The sequence below is a fragment of the Myripristis murdjan genome, chromosome 7 (assembly GCF_902150065.1).
Source record: "Myripristis murdjan chromosome 7, fMyrMur1.1, whole genome shotgun sequence".
Taxonomy (NCBI): Eukaryota; Metazoa; Chordata; class Actinopteri; order Holocentriformes; family Holocentridae; genus Myripristis; species Myripristis murdjan.
In genome coordinates this window covers 31,042,784-31,062,963 of record NC_043986.1, presented here as the reverse complement: position 1 = coordinate 31,062,963, position 20,180 = coordinate 31,042,784, and the positions used below count along the sequence as shown (strand labels likewise).

Genomic DNA, 20,180 nt, shown 5'->3' with positions numbered 1-20,180 from the left:
GGTGACTGCTGCTGTGCCAATCACAACATAAATCTCTGTTTGTTTGTTTTTTTGTCTGTACACAATGTGAATAAGGGAACAACATTCTATGCGACATGATCAACTTGGTGTGATATTTTCACAAATGTTAAGTTTTTCTGCAGTTAGAAATAAAGACTCAAAAATAAGGACACAGGTGTTCATGATTTTCATAAAACTTTAATTCAATTGTTTCATTCAAGACCATTAACAAAAGTACATAGAACCTCTGTATGTGGTTCAACTGGAACCCAGTGATCTCCAAAGTTGAAATAAATTGACTGTAACTTAATGTGCATAGAGACACAACAGCCCACCCACCAATGTCTCCAGAACACAACAGATATCCTGATTCTTATGCTTTTTTTTTTTTTTTAAACTTAATTATCTCTAATACTGTGTTACCTTTCCCCTTCTTTAAGTTAAATTTGTTTTGTTATATTTTGAAGTTTGAATCTTTCACTAAGAAAAAAAAGCACACATTACATACAGTATATTTCAACCCACAGGTATCTGGGATGCATACCAGTATTATTTCTACTAGGGAAAAAAGCCACCCTAAGATTGTTCTTAATATTTTGGCGGTTGGCTGGGGACAGAGGATACATCTAATTTTTTTTGTTTTGCTTGTAGTTTTTAGGCACCTTATTCTTACTTTATTCATTATTAGCAGATTGAGTTTCAATGGAAAAAAAGCAAAAATATGTGCAAGAAAAAACAAAACAAAAAACAACTGTATAAAAGAACTGCGGATATAAGATGCCAAAAGGAATTCTGCACCTGGGAAATTTCTTAAGTGGAGCAAGTGAATACCAAAAAGGTATCTAAAGGCTCCAGATTGGTAAAAGTAAATCCCATTAGATTAACTACTTTGACATTCACATACATGTCTCTCTCTCTCTGACACACACACATATGCTCACACACCATGCTTTCACTTCAGCTCTTGGATAAAGCATTTTAAAACTGCTCAAAAAACCGAGCAGAGAAGTATCCTCAGTTTAAGCTCGCACATAAGAGAAATATGATCCTCCTTATGGAGGGAACTTCGCTTTGCTTTATGTGTCTTGTAGGAAAGCATACAGTAGTGGAAACTTGACAATGACACCATTTAAGTTTCCATGAGTAAAGGAGCAAAACTATAGGGGGAAAAACAGAGCAGATGCTCCAAATACATGCCAGCAGTCACACTCATTCACCCACGCAAACTAAAGGACAGATTGCAGGTGCAGAATTCCAGACAAAGCAGATTCATAAGATAGGGACAGAGACAGACACACAACCGTCACTCTGATTTAGAGAGGCAGGGCCCTCAAAAAACAAACACCTCCATTACACACTATAACCAATTCTAGGATACATCACACACACGCAAACACTCAGAGATCCCATGTATACTGCAGTGTCAACTCATTATTAATCATCATACATGGGAGGCAGGGAACTGTGGAATGAGAAAAGTTCCTCTGCAGGTATAACAGGGACAAAGGTTACACATGCCGGTTACTGTATGTGTGCGCATGTTTTATGTGTATGGGTCTGTGTGTGTACAAGCATGTGTCAAATCAAAAATCCCTTTTCCCCTGCTGTTGCCTATTGGGATAGCATTCCTTAATGAGCCCACCAGCACCAAGTGGGGTGAGTTCTATTGCTCAATCTATGACACCAGGCTGGCGAGTCTTCCGCTCCACGTTGAAGCCCTGTAGAAAAAGAAAAAAAAAAAAGGAAGCATTTAGTTAGATGAAACTATTCCAACAGTTTTGTTGGTTTCAGAAAGGAAATTTTGAAAATGTCCTTAATGCTGCCAACAATTGAATTCCATATCTATTTAAAAACCGAAAATGAAGAAACAAAGCTGTCAACACCCATACATTTTGGACTTAACACCACACACACTCGGAACCCTCCAGTATTCACCATGTGACACAGTGTGACATTAGCTTCCAGTGATGCTGGTGCTGACTTGAATAAAGACATGATGTTTGTGGGAGCTTAACAGCCAATGCAATACTCAGTCAATACAGCCTGTCAAACATGCACCGCACAGTTTTCGTGTAATTAATTATACACTGCTACTAAACAGTATATAGATCAGATACGCATAGAGCTCTATAGTATTCCAATAAAATATTCAAATACATCATGGGTTTTGCTCTGGTCAACAAAATGTTAATGAACAAGAGAATTGTAGGCAACAACTGTCCACAAGTAATTCCCAGTGACAAGAAGTAAGTCCATGTCTTGTTTTGCACAGATATGACACAAGTCTGGTTGCCTGCTCTATGATGCGACTGTGACATGACTGATTTGTGGACCAGCTGGTGATAGACAAGTGAAAAAAGTGCCTTCTGGGGGCTGTCAGGGTGTTAAATCACTTTGTGGGTTCAACTGTTGGATATTGAGTTTGTGTGCACTTGAGCATCCCTGCAATCCTGAGATCAACTGCTTAAGTACCTGATAAAATTTTGGCCACAATCATCTCAAAAACATGGAAAAATAAAGCTAAGGTTGAAAAATTAACAGACATATTCTTTGTGGACCTGTAAATAGCCTTATTCCAACCAAATCCAACACTTTGCATAAAAAAAATAGAGTCCCTGAAAAAGGTGATTTTGGATTGTAAAACTGACAAATGTGCCAGTGACAGTGGTGTGTACCTTTGAGTTGTCGGGACCACGGGGCTGCCTAATAATGACCAAGCGGGGGGCACTGGCGTCGTCAAGGGTGATGCTCTTCAGTCGGTTGACCAGTCGGTCAGGACGTGGGGTCACCACCGGCTTGGGTCCTTCACTGTAAGGATTTGTACATCATGTGGGTTGAGGTTGGACAGAGGCCACATGATTTCCCACCGTGCCAATTAGAAAAGTTAACCTCAACTTTCAGCCTGTGCATTCTGTCCTGCTTTAAACTGAAACTGCAGTAGTATGACCAAAATAAAGAAATTTCAGGGTTATGCCCGACTAAAATACAAAATGTCTACACTAGTCCCCTAGCCCTTTACTTACCTGACTCTCCGCACATTGCAGGCACTACATTTTCCTGTGCGTTGATTGAGGATAACTGAGAACTCCACCTCATCCCCAGTCTGGAGCTCCAGGCCATCCTGCACTTCTTTTACATGGAAGAACAGCTTCTTGCTTTCACCAACTTCATATGTGATGAAGCCAAACTGGGGACAGCAAGAGAGCGCAAACTTAATATCCATAATATCTATAATCTCCTAATTATTCCAATATGGTAGTCTTTGATCACTGCAAAAACCTTAGTCCCATAGTGATTAGTCACTGTAATGCAACAGTTTCCAGTAGGATACAAGATGTTTTCATTGCTTCTATAAAGCAACACAGATTCCTACCTGGTCTTTGACACACTCCACCAAGGCTCTGCGCTGGGGAACCACATTACAAGCCATCTTCTGTCCAGTCTGGGGTACAGTGCACACCTGGAACTTCACCATTTCTCCTTTCTGCAGACAATCTGCCTTGTTTGCCATGCCCATGATGCCAAAAGGATAACTTTGGCCTTTAGTTGCACCTGATTGAGTCACAACAGACAGAGGGTCATTTCCATGCACCAGGATTTTCACCATTATTAACGTGTGCTACATGCTCATGCCATGACTGAGACCCACCTTCCTCTGTGATCTCAATAAGCCCTTGGTACTCTGTCTGGGAGGGATCCACACTGCGCAAAGGACGGATGACTTTCCCCAGCATTACTGTCGCACCTACATCCTCACCAGTGCCATTCACTAAAAGTGGACATCACACAATTTCACTCACAGGGACTCAAGTATGATATATGATGAAGGTTGAGGGCATAAAAAATGCATCAAATATTAGTCATGCAAATAGAGAAAAAAAAAAAAAAAAAAAAAAGAACACACACACACAGCTGGAATTCCAATTCATCCTACCTGCTGCCACTTTGGTAACCTTCTCAGCACTGACTTTGTTTCCTTTGCCCTTGGAGAGAGTGTACTCCACAGTGTCACCCAGCTCCAAGTTCTCCAAGTCTCCACACAGCTCACTGGAGTGGACACAATAAAAAAAAAACAACAACAAAAAAAAAACATCTACATCAGCAGATAGTGAGCAATAAATTGTTTATGATATCCATAAATGCCTAAAGTAAAGTATTTACAGTTAATGCAAAGACAACTTGAGAAAACAGCTTTACCTGTAATGAAAGAAAATCTCTTGGTCGTGATTGGCGGTCTCAATGAAGCCAAAGTTGTCCTTCAGTGTGGCGACAAATCCTTGCAGTCTCTTCGTGTTGGTGGCATTACGGTTGAGAATACGGATGGAGACTGCACTCTGTTGGCCAGTTCTCTTCACTTCATTGATGGAGAACTCCACCTAGAGGACAAACAGATTGAGTCATACAGTTTTCCTTGAGTTCAAGCAAGATGACTTTGTGTATTGAGGGAACTAAAACAGTACAGCACATCACTCCGGTGTTTTTTTAAAACCAACCACACTCTTTTCCAGCACAATATATTTCAGAGTTTGAGTAAAATGACCTTCACATCTAGAACGCAGTAAGTAGTCTCTGTCATACATGCACTACAACTGTGTGTCTGAACCAGATGGAGTGGACATTAAACGGACTTCACTCTCCTAGCTCCCTTGTACACGAGTGGGAGGGTTGATGACAGTTCTCTGATGTGACAATGTGCTGTAAACACAACACTGCGATTTCCACTGTGTACTTTTTTGCATCATATTCTTCCTCCTGCACGGTATCTACCCAAGTACCATCCCTCAGCTGAACCAAACGGTATTTCAAGTAGGTGAGAATGCATCTGACAGGGACAATCTCCTGTTGAGTACTACAAGTGTGAAAGGGTGTCCATGTGTTGAGAGTTCATATGAGAAAATGGCTTTAGATACCTTATCGCCCGCCAGTGGGTGGCAGGCTCCCTCAAGGTCCTTGGTGTGATATGAAACAGTCAGCTTTACTCCACAGTCTTCATATGCAATCATTCCCTCCTCGGTTTCCTACAGAGGGTGCAACAAATCAGCCATTTAAACCATTTCATAAACTTTCTCCTACTGCTGCTGAGGTAAGCACCCATTACTAACTCTTGCTGACTCCGGTCAGGTACACCGCAGGTAAGGATGCTACAGGGCTATGTTTTGAGGTTTAAAGTACTGAACCACACTGACAAACCAGATCACTCCTTACTCAGGCAGAGTAAGAAGTGATCTGGCTAGCCGCTTCACTGCAACACTGTGGGTTTTCAGCCAAGGTGGTGTGAACATGTAAAATCTCAAAGACGTCAAATGAAGCATCTTAACACTAGTAGTGTATAAGTACAAAGGTAGTGTACATTTATGTAATGCGAGCATATGAAAGACACCAATGTGTACAACACCATATTCTTTACCACCGAAGTCAGTTAGCAATAGCTTAGTCAACTGCTATAGCTTTGCTACCAAATGTGATGAGTTGAAGCCTACAATGTAGGGCTACACAATTACATCTATTTTAATTTAAACAATTAAATGGGAACAGTTTTCTAGTCATGAAATGTTTTGTAGTTTTGAAGTAGAATGCACCCAATATCAAATTCTCTCATTTACCTTCCACAGATATGCACAATGGATAATATAAGCATGTCTGTCATTTCACCAAAACAAAAAGAATTATGCTGACCAGGCTGCGCTCTAGACAAACAAGTTGCTTTGTGTTTGAAGTTAAACTTTCAACACTAAATTGCCTTAATTGTAGAAGTGGGTATGGCAAGAAAAATAAATTAATGGGATGAGATAAGACAAGAACATACTATTACAAATTTATGAACAACAATAACGGTGAAAAGTATCATTTCTGTTAACAAGGGGCGAGATTACTGCTAAAAGATAACCACAGATGAATATGTAAATAGGTTCGTTACTGCTGAATCATTTGCACACAATGGGCATTATTTTCCATCTATACAATACTGTGTCAGTGCATTGAGTCTATGAAAACACTTTCTATTTGCAAAATCTGCATAATGTTCTCCTGGGCCACAGTGCGGGAATAGGAGTGCAATAAGCTACAATGAACCAGTTGCCTTCAGAAATCAAGAATTTCAGCAACCAATATGGAAGAGGAAATTTTATGTCATTGCTGATAACTACAGTCAATCAGATACATGCCATTTATTAGATATCCCTTACAGTAATCATTGGGAAATGATAGAAAATGCAGCAAACCAGTATTACATCTCTGATACAATAAATCATCTTGAGAAACAAAGTTATGCTATCAGTGTGTAAACACATTACCCTGAAAACAGGCCTTCTTACTATCTGTTAAATCAATAATCCATTTTTTCTGAAAGCTGATTAGGAGGAGGCAGGCCTTTTGGACATTTTGGTCCTAAACCTGACCATGACCTGCTCCACAGCAGGCTAACATAGCTTACCATAGTGATCCACTAGCGAGCCACTTTCATGAGACGAAGAGGCCAGGGCAAAGCCCAAAGTTAGCTCGCTAACCAACATATCTAGCTTATCAAGACAGGCCCCAGGTCCATTTAGGAATCAACTTTTCCTCATGTCAAACTACTACTCACTGCCAGTGAACATCATTCAGAGGGAAACAAATTACATTTAATTTTCTGGTAAAGCAAAATTAGTCCAATTAAAAATACCAATCATATTGTTTCTGACACACTTCCAAACTTTATAAAAATGAAAAAAGGCCTATACTCTGATTCACCTATGTGTCTCATCAACGGGAGGTAAACCCACAGAAATGTGTTCATCCTGTGCAAGTATTCCCTGCAGCAATTTACAAAGCTCCTTCTCATGTACTGCTTACATACGGCAGTCTGCTGCCCCCTTTTGGTTTGAGGATGAGCTCCACTTTCCAACAAGGGACAAACATTGATTTTTCATGAACAACCTTAAGCCAAGTGAAACACAATGAGAAATGTTACATATAATTTAGAGACAAATCCAGCTGCCACTTTGAAAAACTATGAAATATTTAAGAAAAAACAAAGGAAAATGTTGGCTGTTAAATGATTTATGCTGCAAAAACAAAGCACTACCTGCTCCCAAAATGATGAAATAGTCAAGACTTAATTGTGCAGCCCTACTAATATCAAACCTAAATAAACTCAGCCTCCATGTTCCTAATGTTAATTGGTAACACCAAGCCCATGCTGTCCACTAAAAAGACAAGCAGGCATTCAGTGGGCCAGAGGCCTACAACACTGACCTTTTCAACAGCTTTACCCTTGAGAAATAGGAAAAACAGACACCCATTAGACAGTGTAGTGTACTACTGAAAACTACTAAATGTTCTCACACTACATTATTTGTTAATTTTGGAATTTGTCACATAAAGTGATTAGGTCTAGGAACTGTGTAGAATTATTTCTCAGACTAACTGTTAGTGTATCCACTGCACCATTATACATTCACCAACACAAAAGAAGACACGTGCAGCGTTATTTCTCTGTGGGATGGCTTCATGCAAAAGATCTCAGTCCTACCTTGTCTTTTTTCTAATGAAGAAAGTAGCATGAGAGAGATTTGGTGGTTTGGAGGAAAAGCAAAAAGGAATATTAGAGCTAAAACTGGCCATCAACCCAAGTGTTTGGGGGGGAAAAAAGGAATGTGGAGAATCTCTGAATGCACTGGGTGTCCGATAAATTTAGGAACAACAGGGTGGGGGGACAGAATATTGTAAAACACTGAGCAATAAGTTACCTTCTCCTTGCCCTTGCTGGGACTTGCATTTTTTGTGGTGGCAGCCATAATTTCTTTTTCCACCACACCCACAAAACGCTGCTCAGACTGGGTGTGGAAAGACACGGTGCCCTTTGGCAGCTTTTTGATGCGCACCGCATGGTTCCTCTGGGCTGACAGCATGTCCTTACAATGACAAAACATATTTTAGACAGTTAACGACAAACACTTATTTTAATAAAAAGCCTGCTTCAGTAATAATGCTGGATAAAAAAGGGGAGAGATTGTAAGGTGATTTACAGGCACAACTGTGAACTCCACTTCATCAGAAATGTGCAGCTGGCTCTCCTCCAGGACTTCACTGAAATGAAAAAACATCCTGGCGTCGCGATCCACACACTTGATGAAGCCAAATCCATCACGCATGGCAGCAATCACCCCCTGGAAGACAGAAAATAGTTGGAGAGGTTAAGGCTAAGGAGGATCACTTTGTGACTTAAAATTCACATCAATATTCTCTTGGCTCTCCCTCTTCCTCACCATCTCACGGGTCTCCTTGGTGAAGCTGAAGGTGTCAGAGAGGATGTCGATGTTGGTGGCCCGCTCCAGCTTGTCTCTGCGATCAGTGGAGATGTTGAACTGCACGTGGTCTCCCTCCAGGAGGGTCACCTTGGACTTTGTGTCCTTCTCCCCAAACAGCAGTTCTTTGTCGGTGAAGCCAATCCTGGCACTGATGCGACCTGGTAATGGGTCGTTCTGCGGAGGTGGAGGCATTGAGTTTTGTGTTACTTTTTTGTTCATGGAGCACCACCGATTTAGATAAAGTTGAAGGCAAGTAGAAAATTCAGCCAACTGCCTTCCAAAGAACTGAGAAGTTTTGAAAGTTGAAAGTTTTGTCAAAGTGTGGCCTCATACCTGATTTTTTGTTGGAACTTTGGGGATGACCTTGGTGACTGTGCCTTCAAACTGCTCAATGCTGATGTCCTCAAAGATGACTGTCCCTTGGGGGAGCAGTCTCACATCTGTGGCCACTTCCTTACCCTATGACAAAAAGATAACAAGATAATTCAGTCATTTTGTTATGGACAAGTATCAGTCAGTAGAATCTAACATCTATCAATAACTAATTACTGAATTGTTATTATTGAATTGGTCATGATCAGACTGGCCTATAGCCACGTGAATAGCAAAGCTACTAGATACCTACATTTCTGTCTTTGATGGTGAACTCTACATCATCTCCAGCTTGCAGGGCCTCCAGATCACCTTTGAACTCACTGTAGTGAAAGAAGATCTCCTTCACCACATCAGCCCTCTCGATGAATCCAAAGGCCTCCTAAAAGACAACACAGTTGAACATGACCGATATGTTGACTAATGCCTGATAAAAGGGTATCTGTACTGGTGTAGATGGTCCATACCTTTGTGGCACACACCACACCCTGGCACCTCAATTGCTTTTTCTTCACTAGGTGAATGTTATGGGCACTGACCGCACCAGTACTGAAATACAGAAGGAAAAACACCATTACAACAGGGAAATCCTGGAATTAGTCAAACAATACTGACGTTATGGAATAAAGACTCACTGCTTGTTGGTCTCCATGTAAAAACTGACTTTATCTCCGGTGTCCAGGTGGATGTTTCCCTCCACATCATCAGGGGTGTAGGTGAGATAGAACACTTCCTGTGGGAAGTCACATCCATGTCAAGCTTTGCGACCAAGGGGGTTAGGTTAAACCCATTAACTCTAAGCCAAGTTCATATTCAACATCAGAAAATAGAAGAAAACAAACAAAATAAATTACATACACCAGGGACAGGCAACCATGTGCTGTGGAGGACTGAAAGTATGGAAAGTATGTGGTTTTCATTCAAACTCTGGGTGAACATCTTAAACAGAAATCACTTGCTGTAGTGTTGGCCCTCCACCAACGCAGCTACCTATCCCTGACATGCATCATGTTGTTGATCCAGATGTAAGGAAGCATTTACAAAACCAAGCCAAGCATGGAAAAAATGATGGACTGCAGCAGTATTTTGCTCAATTCCTAAAAAAGGACATCAAGAGTGAAATCTCACTCTTGAGCGATAACGTATACATTTTATATTTAACTGACGGCTTGACTGGCTATGATGAAATGTCAGCCACTTCTTACCCCATTTCTCTCATAACAAACACTGCCAGTGGGAACCTGGCCAGGAGCCGACTTTCCATCCAAGTGTGTTGGGATCGCCGAGACAACCTAGAGGACCAAAGAAATCACAAGTGGTGCACATGGTTAAAAAAAGGCCACTGGAGTCATTCAACACAGCTGTACACATAGTTGTTACTCTGCCAGTCTTAGATTGAATTATTGTTATTACAAATGGCTGATTTTCAAATGTTTTCACATTAAGTATAAAGAGGCAGACTTTGTCCGTTCCAAATTATAGACGAAGCTGTGAAAGCCAAATAGCTGAGAGAATGAGTAACCAGTCAATGTTTTCAATTTTGAAAATTCATTTAAAAACCAGCCTTTTCAGAGGAATTAGTCCAACATAGTGATAAGTCAATCTGATAACAAAGCCGTATTTACATGTGCAAAACATTCATGTCAACAAAATTCAAGCACATTGTAAATTCTGACAAAAATTAAATACACTGGCCTTCCTCAATTGTACAGCTTGGACGCCAAAACTGCTGATAATAACTTTTTATAAACTACACAGGATTTTGGGGGTTTTTAACACAAGAAGAATGGAGGAAGACATTTACAATATGCTTGAAAACACACACAAAATCCCTCATGCAAAGACAAAACAACCTCCAACAAACAAGCGACACCAACATCATTGTGACAGACAAGAACAGAGCTAAAAATAAAATGGTGTTCCTTAACTGGATGAATATAACCATGCAGCACAGTAAATGGAGAGGCGTGCGAGTCTGGCCCCACCTGGCCCGCGATCCGCTCCTCTGGCAGAACTTCCGGCTTTATCTTCAGCAGCTTCACTGCTATGGGTTTGCCAGTGCGCCTGTCTGAGGAAACCTCAAACTCTACATCATCTGGAAGACAACAACAGAGGCAACACCACATTTTATCACACTTTAAATACTGTGGCAACTAGGTTTAAGCAACACTATCTCAGCATTTTTTTTTTTTAAATGTTTCATGTTTCAGCTTATTTACTCAACTTAAGATATACTTTGAACTACCACTGACCATTTCCCAAAATATACTATATTGTTGTTACAAGTCTAAATGTATTTTTCCAACATTCCAGTCAGCCATTTGTTTCCATTATTTCAGTACTTTATGAAAATCTGCAGCTTGAAACTAACTTGAGATAGGTATTCCATCATGGCGAAAATTCTGCCTGGGTTTATTTTGTCTAGTAATGTGGTTCAGTGGCCACATTTATTTGAACAGTCTACACAGACATTCTGGTAGGAGGCTTAGACATCCAGGATTTAGTTTAAGAGTCAAACCCAGAAAGGAAAAAAACATAAATATGGGCATTGTGAAGAGGATGTTGGGTGTTTGATATCTTCTTGCTATTAGAAGGATATCACAGTCTTGCTAACTATCAGGTGGCACATGTGTTTATCTGATTTAGCTGTAACACATGAATGCACCATACCTTTTTGTCACACTTAAATGCACACAAAAAATGTACATCTGTGCCAGAAAATAATTCCTGAAGGAAACATGATTTCCCTGGAGTAGCAGAGAAATTACAAGATACATTTATCATCTCAAGGATTGAATTTTAAAATATATGGACAAGGGCTAAATATTTAAACACTGAAAAAAGTTTTGTACGTTTTGAAAATTAATGTAGCCACTGTAGTTAATTAGGTAAAACACGCAGTAAGAAAAGCATTGCCCTTTAACAGGAAAAAATTCCACAGGTTATATGAATTTAAGTAGAAGAAGCTAATCTCCAAGGGCCCTCACCTCCTATTTTAAGCTCCTGCAGGTTGCCGTTGTACTGGGAACAATGGAAGAAGAGACGTGCCTGACGCTCAGAGCACTGGATGAACCCATAGGAGGTCAGGAGCTTCTCTACTACGCCAGTCTCCCTTATGCCAGGCCCTGTGCCATTGGCATATGCAGTGTGCCCATTATTATGGAGCATGCCTGGGTCAAAACTCATCTGGGGAAGGCGAGAACAAAGTGTTAAAATACAAGCAAGACAGTGTAAACATGAAACTGACAAGGGGTTTGAAGGCCAGGGTTTAATGCAGCCTCTGATGTCAAACTAAAAAAAAAAAAAAAAAAAAAAACACTCCAAACATGCAAGTAAAGCACACATTTGGGGAAGGGGGAAACAAAAAAGGAGAAAACATCTCCCTTTTATAAAACTCCATTAGAGCCTTCTGGGACTATCTGGCCATCACCACTTATGAATAGAGGTGACCACACAGTTGGACAACGCCTTTCACCATGATTCAGACCATTCTCTTCCAATAAAAAACACACTGCATGGTAATTTCTAGTTGGCCTGAAAGAATCATGCACTTGGCTACATTTCACTCCGCTTTACAATTTATTATTTTAGCCCAAGCCACGCAAGAACTAAGGAAAACAAAAACCTGGTACAAGGACAGGATTAAATATGTTAAAAATCTCCATTTCTACCAACCAACCTGTCATTCTGTATCATGAGTTTCAGATAAAAATATCACTTAGCAACAAGCCTTGATTGAAGTTGTTTACGGTAAAACTGCAAACCATGCTGTTAACATAAGACACACGACACCATAGCAGCACACAGGTCTGTAACATCAGCGTGGGCACAACTGAACATGCCCACTTACTGATCTTTGATACAATGGAGTCCGCTTGTGTTTTTTACTCCCTGGATGGGGGTGGCAAGAAACAGAGGAGGAGCGGGGGATAGGCATGGGACCAGTGGAGGTAGATGGGGCAGGGGCAGTGTTGCGAGCCACTGGAGGTTCAGAGCAGCCTCTTTCCATTTCTGACACTGGGGCTAGGACTCGGATACGCTGTCAGGAGGGAGCAACAGCTTTGAAAAAGAGGCTCTTATAGATGGTTTGTAGGGCATTTTACTCCTTTAAAAAATAAATTAAAAAAGTAAATATTTTTCTTCTTTTCCCAAGTATCTGAAACCATTGAGAGCTTACAATTCCACAAAAAAACAGTTATGATCCAACATGAAGCCAAACCAAATATCTTGTACCTGTCCTTACTATTCATGCAGATTTGTAGCATCCAGTGTTTCCTCACACACTGATACAAAGAGGCCCACCACAACTACGTTTCATAGTGACACGGCACTGTACTAAATGTAGATTTTCTCCACTGCTATATGCATACTGCCAATTCTAGCCTAACACAACGATATCCAATGCAATCCAATACTCTAACACTATGGGAAATACTGGCAAAAACGAACAGAAAATCAAAAGGCCACCAAGTAATGCAAGGTTCACTTGTTTATACCGAAACCCTTACAAGTTTACAAGCACTAATAAAATATGATTGGAGTTAAAAACTATAATGCATTCAGAAAGGAATGACTCTAAAGAGTAGGCAGACTGAAGAACTTAAAGGAATGATTTAGCAAGTTCTTCGTGCAGCCAGGTAAGGTGAAATGGTAAAAGTGCAGTGTTGCTAATATTACTGCCCATGGTCAAGTAAGGCAAAAATACGAAGAGGGGAGGATATCAGATAATGCAAATGACAGGTCAAATAGCGATGCATCTACAGTGGACAGTGAGTTGGTGATGGGTTATGGGTTATGAGGGGAGAGGGGGTCCCAGAGCAGCCTCCTCTATTAGATCCTGTCCTGCACTAAAATACTTGGCTAACATGACCAAACAGATGCTTAGGTCTTTTATTCTTTCATCTACTCTACCACAAGAACTGAATAGGCTAAAGCAAAAAGGCCAACGTGTCTAAACATTTGATACTCGTAGTCCATAAAACATTTTTGCACCTTTTAGTTATTCAGTAACCCCCTCCTAAAAATATTTGATGTGTAGTTTAGCCTATATTTTTGTGTTGTCTTGATACAAGTGACTTTATGTAAACAACAACCTAATAAATACCCAGAAATGAAATTCACTTTTCCCTGTGTTGGTACTTTACCAGGCCAATGAGTGTTACGCAAGGGAAACAAAAATGGATTTTTTTTTTTTTTTTAAATAAATGAAGACAGACAAATTTCTACAACCCTATAAGAACACCCTTCACCCTGCAATACTGCACCTGAGCAGAGGCTAGTCTCGGGAGCCCAAAAGGGATGAAAGAGGTTAGGCCAGTCATAGCAGAGAGATGCGGGCAAGGTGGGTGGATGGGTGTTCGATGGGGTGGGGTGGGGGCACGTAGGAAAGAGGTGGGAAGGTGGAACTTACGGATCGGCCGTACGGTGACAGGCTGAGTCCGACAGGGGAGGTGCTGCTCAGGTCAGCGCTAACGAACGCGGTGGGTGGCGACGCAGGCAAGGTAAACTCGACAAAGCCTTTCCAGGGGCTGCCCATATTTTCCCATAAACTCGGACCAAACTTGAGCCCTTGTTGAACTTGATTAGGTGTTTGAATTTTTGTTTGACTGTTATGTAATATTTTTATGTAACCACCCAATGATACACCGCTGGATGTCTGCAAGGGTGAAAAAAGGAACAAAAATAACGGGTAAGGCAGATAGGTCAGCCAGTGTGCCAAGTGTCACATTCACAGGGAAAGGAGATGTGGGCTTTTTTTTTCCCCCTCAAGGAGGGGTTGAACAACAGGGAGAATGACTCAAGACGACAGGGTAGGAAAAGGTGCGGGGTGGGTGTGGGAAGTCTGTCAAATAGTCCCAAAAATAAATGGTACAACAACTTGTACTGTTTCGAGATGGCGAAAATTCAGTTTGAGGAATGCCCAGTTGGCCGATGGGAAGTTGCATCAAGATCAAAGTGGAGGTCAATGGTATGAGAATTCAGTCAGAATTCAAGCTTCCAAACTCATCAACAGCTCTTTTAGAAATGGTCATATGTGCAATGGAGGGACTACATCTGCATGTTTTCATTCCAAATAAACATATTCAGTGGAGTTGCTGCACTTAAAAATCTGAGAACCCCAAGCCCTTAATGAAGCCACGAATCCAAATATTGTTTAAATAAAAGCCAAGTTAAAAATGGTAGTGCATGTGTTTTTGCATAAACTGCGTATTTAATCAAGCAAAAAGGACAACTGCATGGTTATTTGTCTTCGGTGATTAAAAACAAACTCCGAATTGCTGCCCTATATCCGCACAGCTGGTCAACTGCATCTGATTTGAGAGCATTCCCCAATCTGTGTTTGCACATCTGAGTGTTAGGTTAATTTACACAAACACTGAGTCAATTTCACCATTTCAAGCTACAAGTTCCACCCAACCTGCCCTTTGCCCCAGTAATTTCTCTTTGCTACCAGGCAACATGCTAATCTCTTTGTAGAAGTTCTAAAATTCCTAATGGGGCTGAGGAAGACCATTCAGCTGGGGAGGGCCTTCTTAAGATAATTAATTTATTTAAAACGGTCACGACAAACCTGACAAGGTAAGTGGTTAATCTACTCAAAATTACAGGACAGCATAGCTAATGCGGTTGATGTTGTTTTCTCTCTCGAAGCAACACATTTGAGACCCACCTTTAAATGCTGTCTTGAATCTTGCAGTTGTCAGGATCTCGATGACTATACAGTTGCTGCAGATCTCTTCACGTGCACACACACTTATTTGTTACAGGTTTCTGGCACAAGTTTCTAGATGGTTGCATAAAGCAAAAAAGGGGGAAAATCTAGCGCATAAAAAAGGCAAACGCAGGTGCAATAACACTGCTTAGAAAAAAAATACAATGAAAACAGTGGGAGGAGAAAAGAGGGAGGGAAAGATGAGGAGACTATAGGGGGAAAAAAACTAGCAGACAGCAGCCCACTCCGCACCCCGGGGTGAGTCGGTGGTGCGGTGAGGATGAGGAGGGCTAGGAGCAGCGTTGGGACGTGTGCTTTGTCAAAGCTGTTGAGTAGGCACAAACTTCTGGTTTCAGATCAGTTATTGTCTTCTCAATAATTGCGCAGGCATAGGATTACTTCTCTTCAGCGTGTTTCAGTCGGGCTGCTGTTGTGTCTTGGTCTTTGGTCGTTTCAGTGTTTGGTTGTTTCTTGTGTTTTGAATCCTTGAAGTGATACTTTTTTCCCCCGTGACTTCTTGAGAGTTGCAACTTTTTGCTTGTTTTGGGATGTTTCTCTTTAGTTTCTTCGTTATGATCTGAACTTGAAGCAGTTGCGGATGGTACAAAAATTCGGTTCTGTTTCACTTCATACTGTTGAGAAAAGGTAGAAATGGTTAGTTGTTAAACCTGTACTGAACTAATAATTTCAATGACACCACACAATGGTGACTGAGAACAATTATCTATGCCAAGCTATGGACTCAACAATGAAGGGTATGAGGGCCAGAGGCTGCAACAATCAGTTTGAGTTGAGGTCACACAAATTGAACTATACCACAAAATGACGACGATACATTGATAACTTCTGTCATCAGTAACAGCTCTGACGACAAGTGGCCCTTGGTGTTTTTTTGTGAACTCTAGATTCTTTGCCCTAAGCCTCACAAGTATAAAAATAGGTTTTCCTCAGATGCCTCTGGACACAGCCCACAATGCCAGGCAGCTGACTAGATGCAGAAGGCAAGAACTGTGGATCAACAAGTCCTTGTGCATACTTCCAGCTGAGGCCATGATATTTATGGCACCATTTCTGACCATGAACATACATTTTATCAAAGAACTTAAGCTGGCTTTACTTGGTGCAACTGTAATGCAATTTCAGTTCTGTGTAACTGAGCTGTGACGTTCTGTAGGAGAATCATCCAACAAAAATCATCAGTTGAGTTAAAATGCATCAGATGTGCCATTGTTTGGAATATTCACTCATTTGCAATCAGCAACCTGTCAAGCCAGCCTTTGCAAATGTCCAGCATACTTACTACTCATGCTCAGTGAATAGGCAAGGTCGCCCAAGGTGAAAAGAATATGTAGGTTACAATTTGTTAGAAATGTACAAACCAGTCTCTAAAACTAGCAGAGAGAGGATCTGTGTTGTTGACCTGCATACGGTGCCTTGAAAACAAGCTGGGGCGAGCAGACCAGGGACACATGATATCTATTCTGCTGCAACTGTGTTGCAATGACTCCCAACCCACGTGCTTCCCGGAAGGCTCAAATATAATGTTGTAAAAAATAAAAATGCTTGAGAAATTCCCAGCAGTAGAGTGGCGATCTTTACTTTAAGTTGCCATCTTGGTATTCAGACTGGAAAGTTGCAGAGAAAATATAAATTATCTAACTCAAATGAGGCAGACAGGATATTGTAATTAAGCAAATGATTAAGGCCCATCACAGATTTAGCAGTAAAAACCTTTGTTTTCACCTTTTATTCATAGTACTTGGATGAGACTTGCCAAGTCTATTTCATATCCTTTAGCAAGGCAATTGGGTTCAATGTACAGCCTGGTGGCAGAGCAAAACAAAGAGCCCACAGTCATTACAAGGCGGACAGAGTAAGTGGGTTAAAGGTTCTAAGACAGGAACAGAAACAACTCTTCTGTGTAAACAAGCGTGGAGGACATGAGGTCCCAGACTAGGCTACCCCTTTCTCAGCAGCTGGTGACGCAGAAATTGAAACACACAATCCACCCACTAAACCGCCAACACTGATTGGCCATGTTGGCTTCTTTAAGAGGGGTAATAAATAAACCTTAGCTCGATAATAATTAAACACTTTGGGCATTCACAGTAACGATAAAATGGGTTATAAACCCCATGACGTGGTCGCTACCCCCGGAAGCCTCAATAAGACTGGGCCGCCCTGGCAGAGGCAACCATGTGACTTCCCGGCAATGTACCGTCCTCAGCTCGAGCTGCCTCGGCCTGATCCAGCACGCTGCGGCATGCCCGGTCCACTATCAACAACGCCGAGGAAAACGTCGCACATACAGGCTGGGCTAACCAGCAAATCTGACATCGACGGCGTGCGTGTCAAACTCACAAAAACACCCGCATGAAGCCACTAATGCCAACTTCTCGCGATGACAGCTTGCTGGTTATGATAACTTAATCAGAAACGGCCTTGTGTGTACAAATAAAAGCGAGCAGATAAGCACTGGGACGTTAGCTACATTTACTTTGCTAACGCCACGGCAGTGCCTTCGGGCGTTGACACGAACACCGTTTTTTCCCCCCACGGAATTGATTCGCTCCGACTTTAAACAAATATCATGCATTATTTTCTACCCCAATTTGCCTTATTCGACTACTATTAATAACTCCCACGGGTGTGTTGTGGCTTTGGGGTTCCACCCTGTAGCTATTGTTGACGGTAACGGATTGTACGTATTGTTAGTGAGAATACTGCGCCGAACTCCCTTTAAATCCAGTGCACTTTAATGTTTCCTTGCGTGTGATAAAAGGCATATAAACTCGTACAACATGACTTGCGACCGTTTACAAATCAACAATGTCTTCCGGCATTTTCGGCATACAAAAGATGAACTAAGCAGCGGTTAATTTCTATAAAATCCGCACTCAAAGAACTGGTCCACGCCGCTCGCTTCCGCCGCTGTCCGCGATGTATTTTGGTGAAATAATACCAACGTGGAACAGACTCAGTTTAAGTAGATCCTGAGTGCTGTTCGGTAGGCTATGTTAGATTTGTGTCGAGACCCTGATGGTTCATAAAATGTATTTAGTCATAATCAACACGCTGTGTATCCGCGAAAAATTCATGTGCTGTTAACTAGAAGGGTTTTAATCTTTGGTGCGACATTTTCTCCATACAAAAGAGAGCAACGTTATCTGTGCTAAAGGCACGAGGGCGGGACAACAAAGAAGCTGCGACAGACGCTGAGAATCTCGTGCTGGTTTTATTTTTAATGTCGTGTCACTCGTCAATGTGTCCGTCATTACACACGAGTGTGATTAAACTACTTGTTACAATATTTTGGAGGGGGTGGTTTTATGAATTCACAGTCGCCCAAAGGTTGTTCCTTTCTTTATGCCGCTGACAATGTAGCTAGGCCGTTCACCATGCTAACGGGCTAGCAGCCGCTCCAGTTCCGCTAGCACGCTGGCTGGTTCGTGTCGGCTGATTTATGCTGAGGAAAAACACCGCTGCCCCCACCCAGGCCCAAGCCTCGTGGATTGACACTGAAGAACTCGGTTGGACGTTCAATTCCAAAAAGCCCACGGAGAAGGGAGAATAAAACCGTCATATATTTATAACAAACGTTAAAAGACTTAGTTATAAATACGAAATCAATCAAAACTCACCCCAACAGCTTTCAGCACTGTCACCAGCGCCGCTTGAAGCAGCACGGCACATTACGTAGTGATTATGGGAAGGTACTACCGCGATATTTCACCACGTTCACAGCATAAAGCCACTGCCAAAGAGCGTGTATTCAGAGAGATGGTTAACATCGACATGGACTCATGGGAAAGCCGTTTGTAGTATTGAATCGTGAATATCCAATTTTAAACGTTAGATAAACGCTGTGTCATAATATATGATAATTATTCATCTTCACAAAAATGTGAATGACAAGCAAATACGAAAATGTCAACAATGTAATCAAAAACTCTTACAAGACAATCACAGAAGCTTTTAAAGTATTACAAAACACGACTGGTATGGACCAAGGTTATTATAGTTAACTAAAACTAAACTAGGTGTGAAAAAACATTTTAGTTAACTGAATTCAAAATAAAAAAAAAAGCAGACTTTAGAAAAAAAAAAAAACGAAACCCCACTGAAACAACATTGTGTACATTAAAAACAGAATGGTTAAAAAAAATCCCAGGACAGAGTTAATGGATTTTTAACAAACGGGGATAAAAAATATTGTCTCATATACATATACACTACTCACAAAAAGTTAGGGATATTTGGCTTTTAGGTGAAATTTATGGAAAATATAAAAAGTTCACGCTACAGTGATATTATATCATGAAAGTAGGGCATTTAAGTAGAAGCATACACTGGTGATTTCCTCATCTCAAACAATTTCTTGAAACAAAAGCCAACAACAGTGGTGGATATACCACAACAAAAAATGTCAGTGTCAATAACTTGTCATGTGTCCTTGAGCATCAATTACAGCTTGACAACGACGTCTCATGCTGTTCACAAGTCGACTTATTGTCTGCTGAGGCATGGCATCCCACTCTTCTTGAAGGGCGGCCCTCAGGACATTGAGGTTCTGGGGTACAGAGCTCCGAGCCTCTACACGGCGACTCAGCTGATCCCATAGGTTTTCTATGGGATTCAGGTCTGAGAAAGTGCAGGCCACTCCATCTGAGGTACCCCAGTCTCCAGCAGCCGTTCCCTAATGATACGACCTCGATGAGCTGGAGCATCAAACACCTGATGTGAATTTTGCCGTTAAACTCCTTGTTAGAGAACAGCAACTTGTGCAAAAAGTACTGAAACATTGAACA

The 20,180-nt window shown here is 41.3% G+C and overlaps 1 protein-coding gene across 6 annotated transcripts; it reads right to left on the bottom strand.

Annotated features, from left to right (window-relative positions):
• Positions 1-181: 181 nt before the first annotated feature.
• Positions 182-19,150, bottom strand: csde1 (cold shock domain containing E1, RNA-binding). 6 transcript variants are annotated; one of them, XM_030055615.1, is made up of 23 exons: positions 19,014-19,150; positions 15,331-16,004; positions 14,071-14,316; positions 11,648-11,846; positions 10,589-10,755; positions 9,866-9,952; positions 9,296-9,393; positions 9,128-9,209; positions 8,914-9,042; positions 8,622-8,747; positions 8,247-8,462; positions 8,007-8,147; positions 7,728-7,892; positions 7,511-7,522; positions 7,234-7,251; positions 4,911-5,018; positions 4,198-4,376; positions 3,935-4,047; positions 3,650-3,769; positions 3,374-3,552; positions 3,024-3,187; positions 2,676-2,808; positions 182-1,718 (listed from the first exon to the last, which is right to left on the bottom strand). In XM_030055615.1, the coding sequence occupies exons 3-23, from the start codon at positions 14,194-14,196 to the stop codon at positions 1,671-1,673; spliced, it is 2,610 nt and encodes an 869-aa protein (XP_029911475.1). In that variant the 5' UTR covers positions 14,197-14,316; positions 15,331-16,004; positions 19,014-19,150; the 3' UTR covers positions 182-1,670. The 6 variants fall into 6 exon arrangements, with proteins under 6 accessions (XP_029911475.1, XP_029911478.1, XP_029911476.1 ...); XM_030055618.1 differs by having other exon boundaries at positions 10,646-10,755; XM_030055616.1 differs by lacking the exon at positions 7,511-7,522.
• Between the last annotated feature and the right edge of the window lie 1,030 nt (positions 19,151-20,180).

Bases quoted from the DNA above. Each gene is read 5' to 3' on its own strand.
- csde1 (XM_030055615.1), bottom strand. From the start codon at position 14,196: ATGGGCAGCCCCTGGAAAGGCTTTGTCGAGTTTACCTTGCCTGCGTCG. The intron at 4,048-4,197 runs GTAAAGCTGTTT...TGTCCACTCCAG, and splicing joins GAGATTTTCTTTCATTACAG to TGAGCTGTGTGGAGACTTGG. The intron at 2,809-3,023 runs GTAAGTAAAGGG...AAATCCTTACAG, and splicing joins TGCAATGTGCGGAGAGTCAG to TGAAGGACCCAAGCCGGTGG.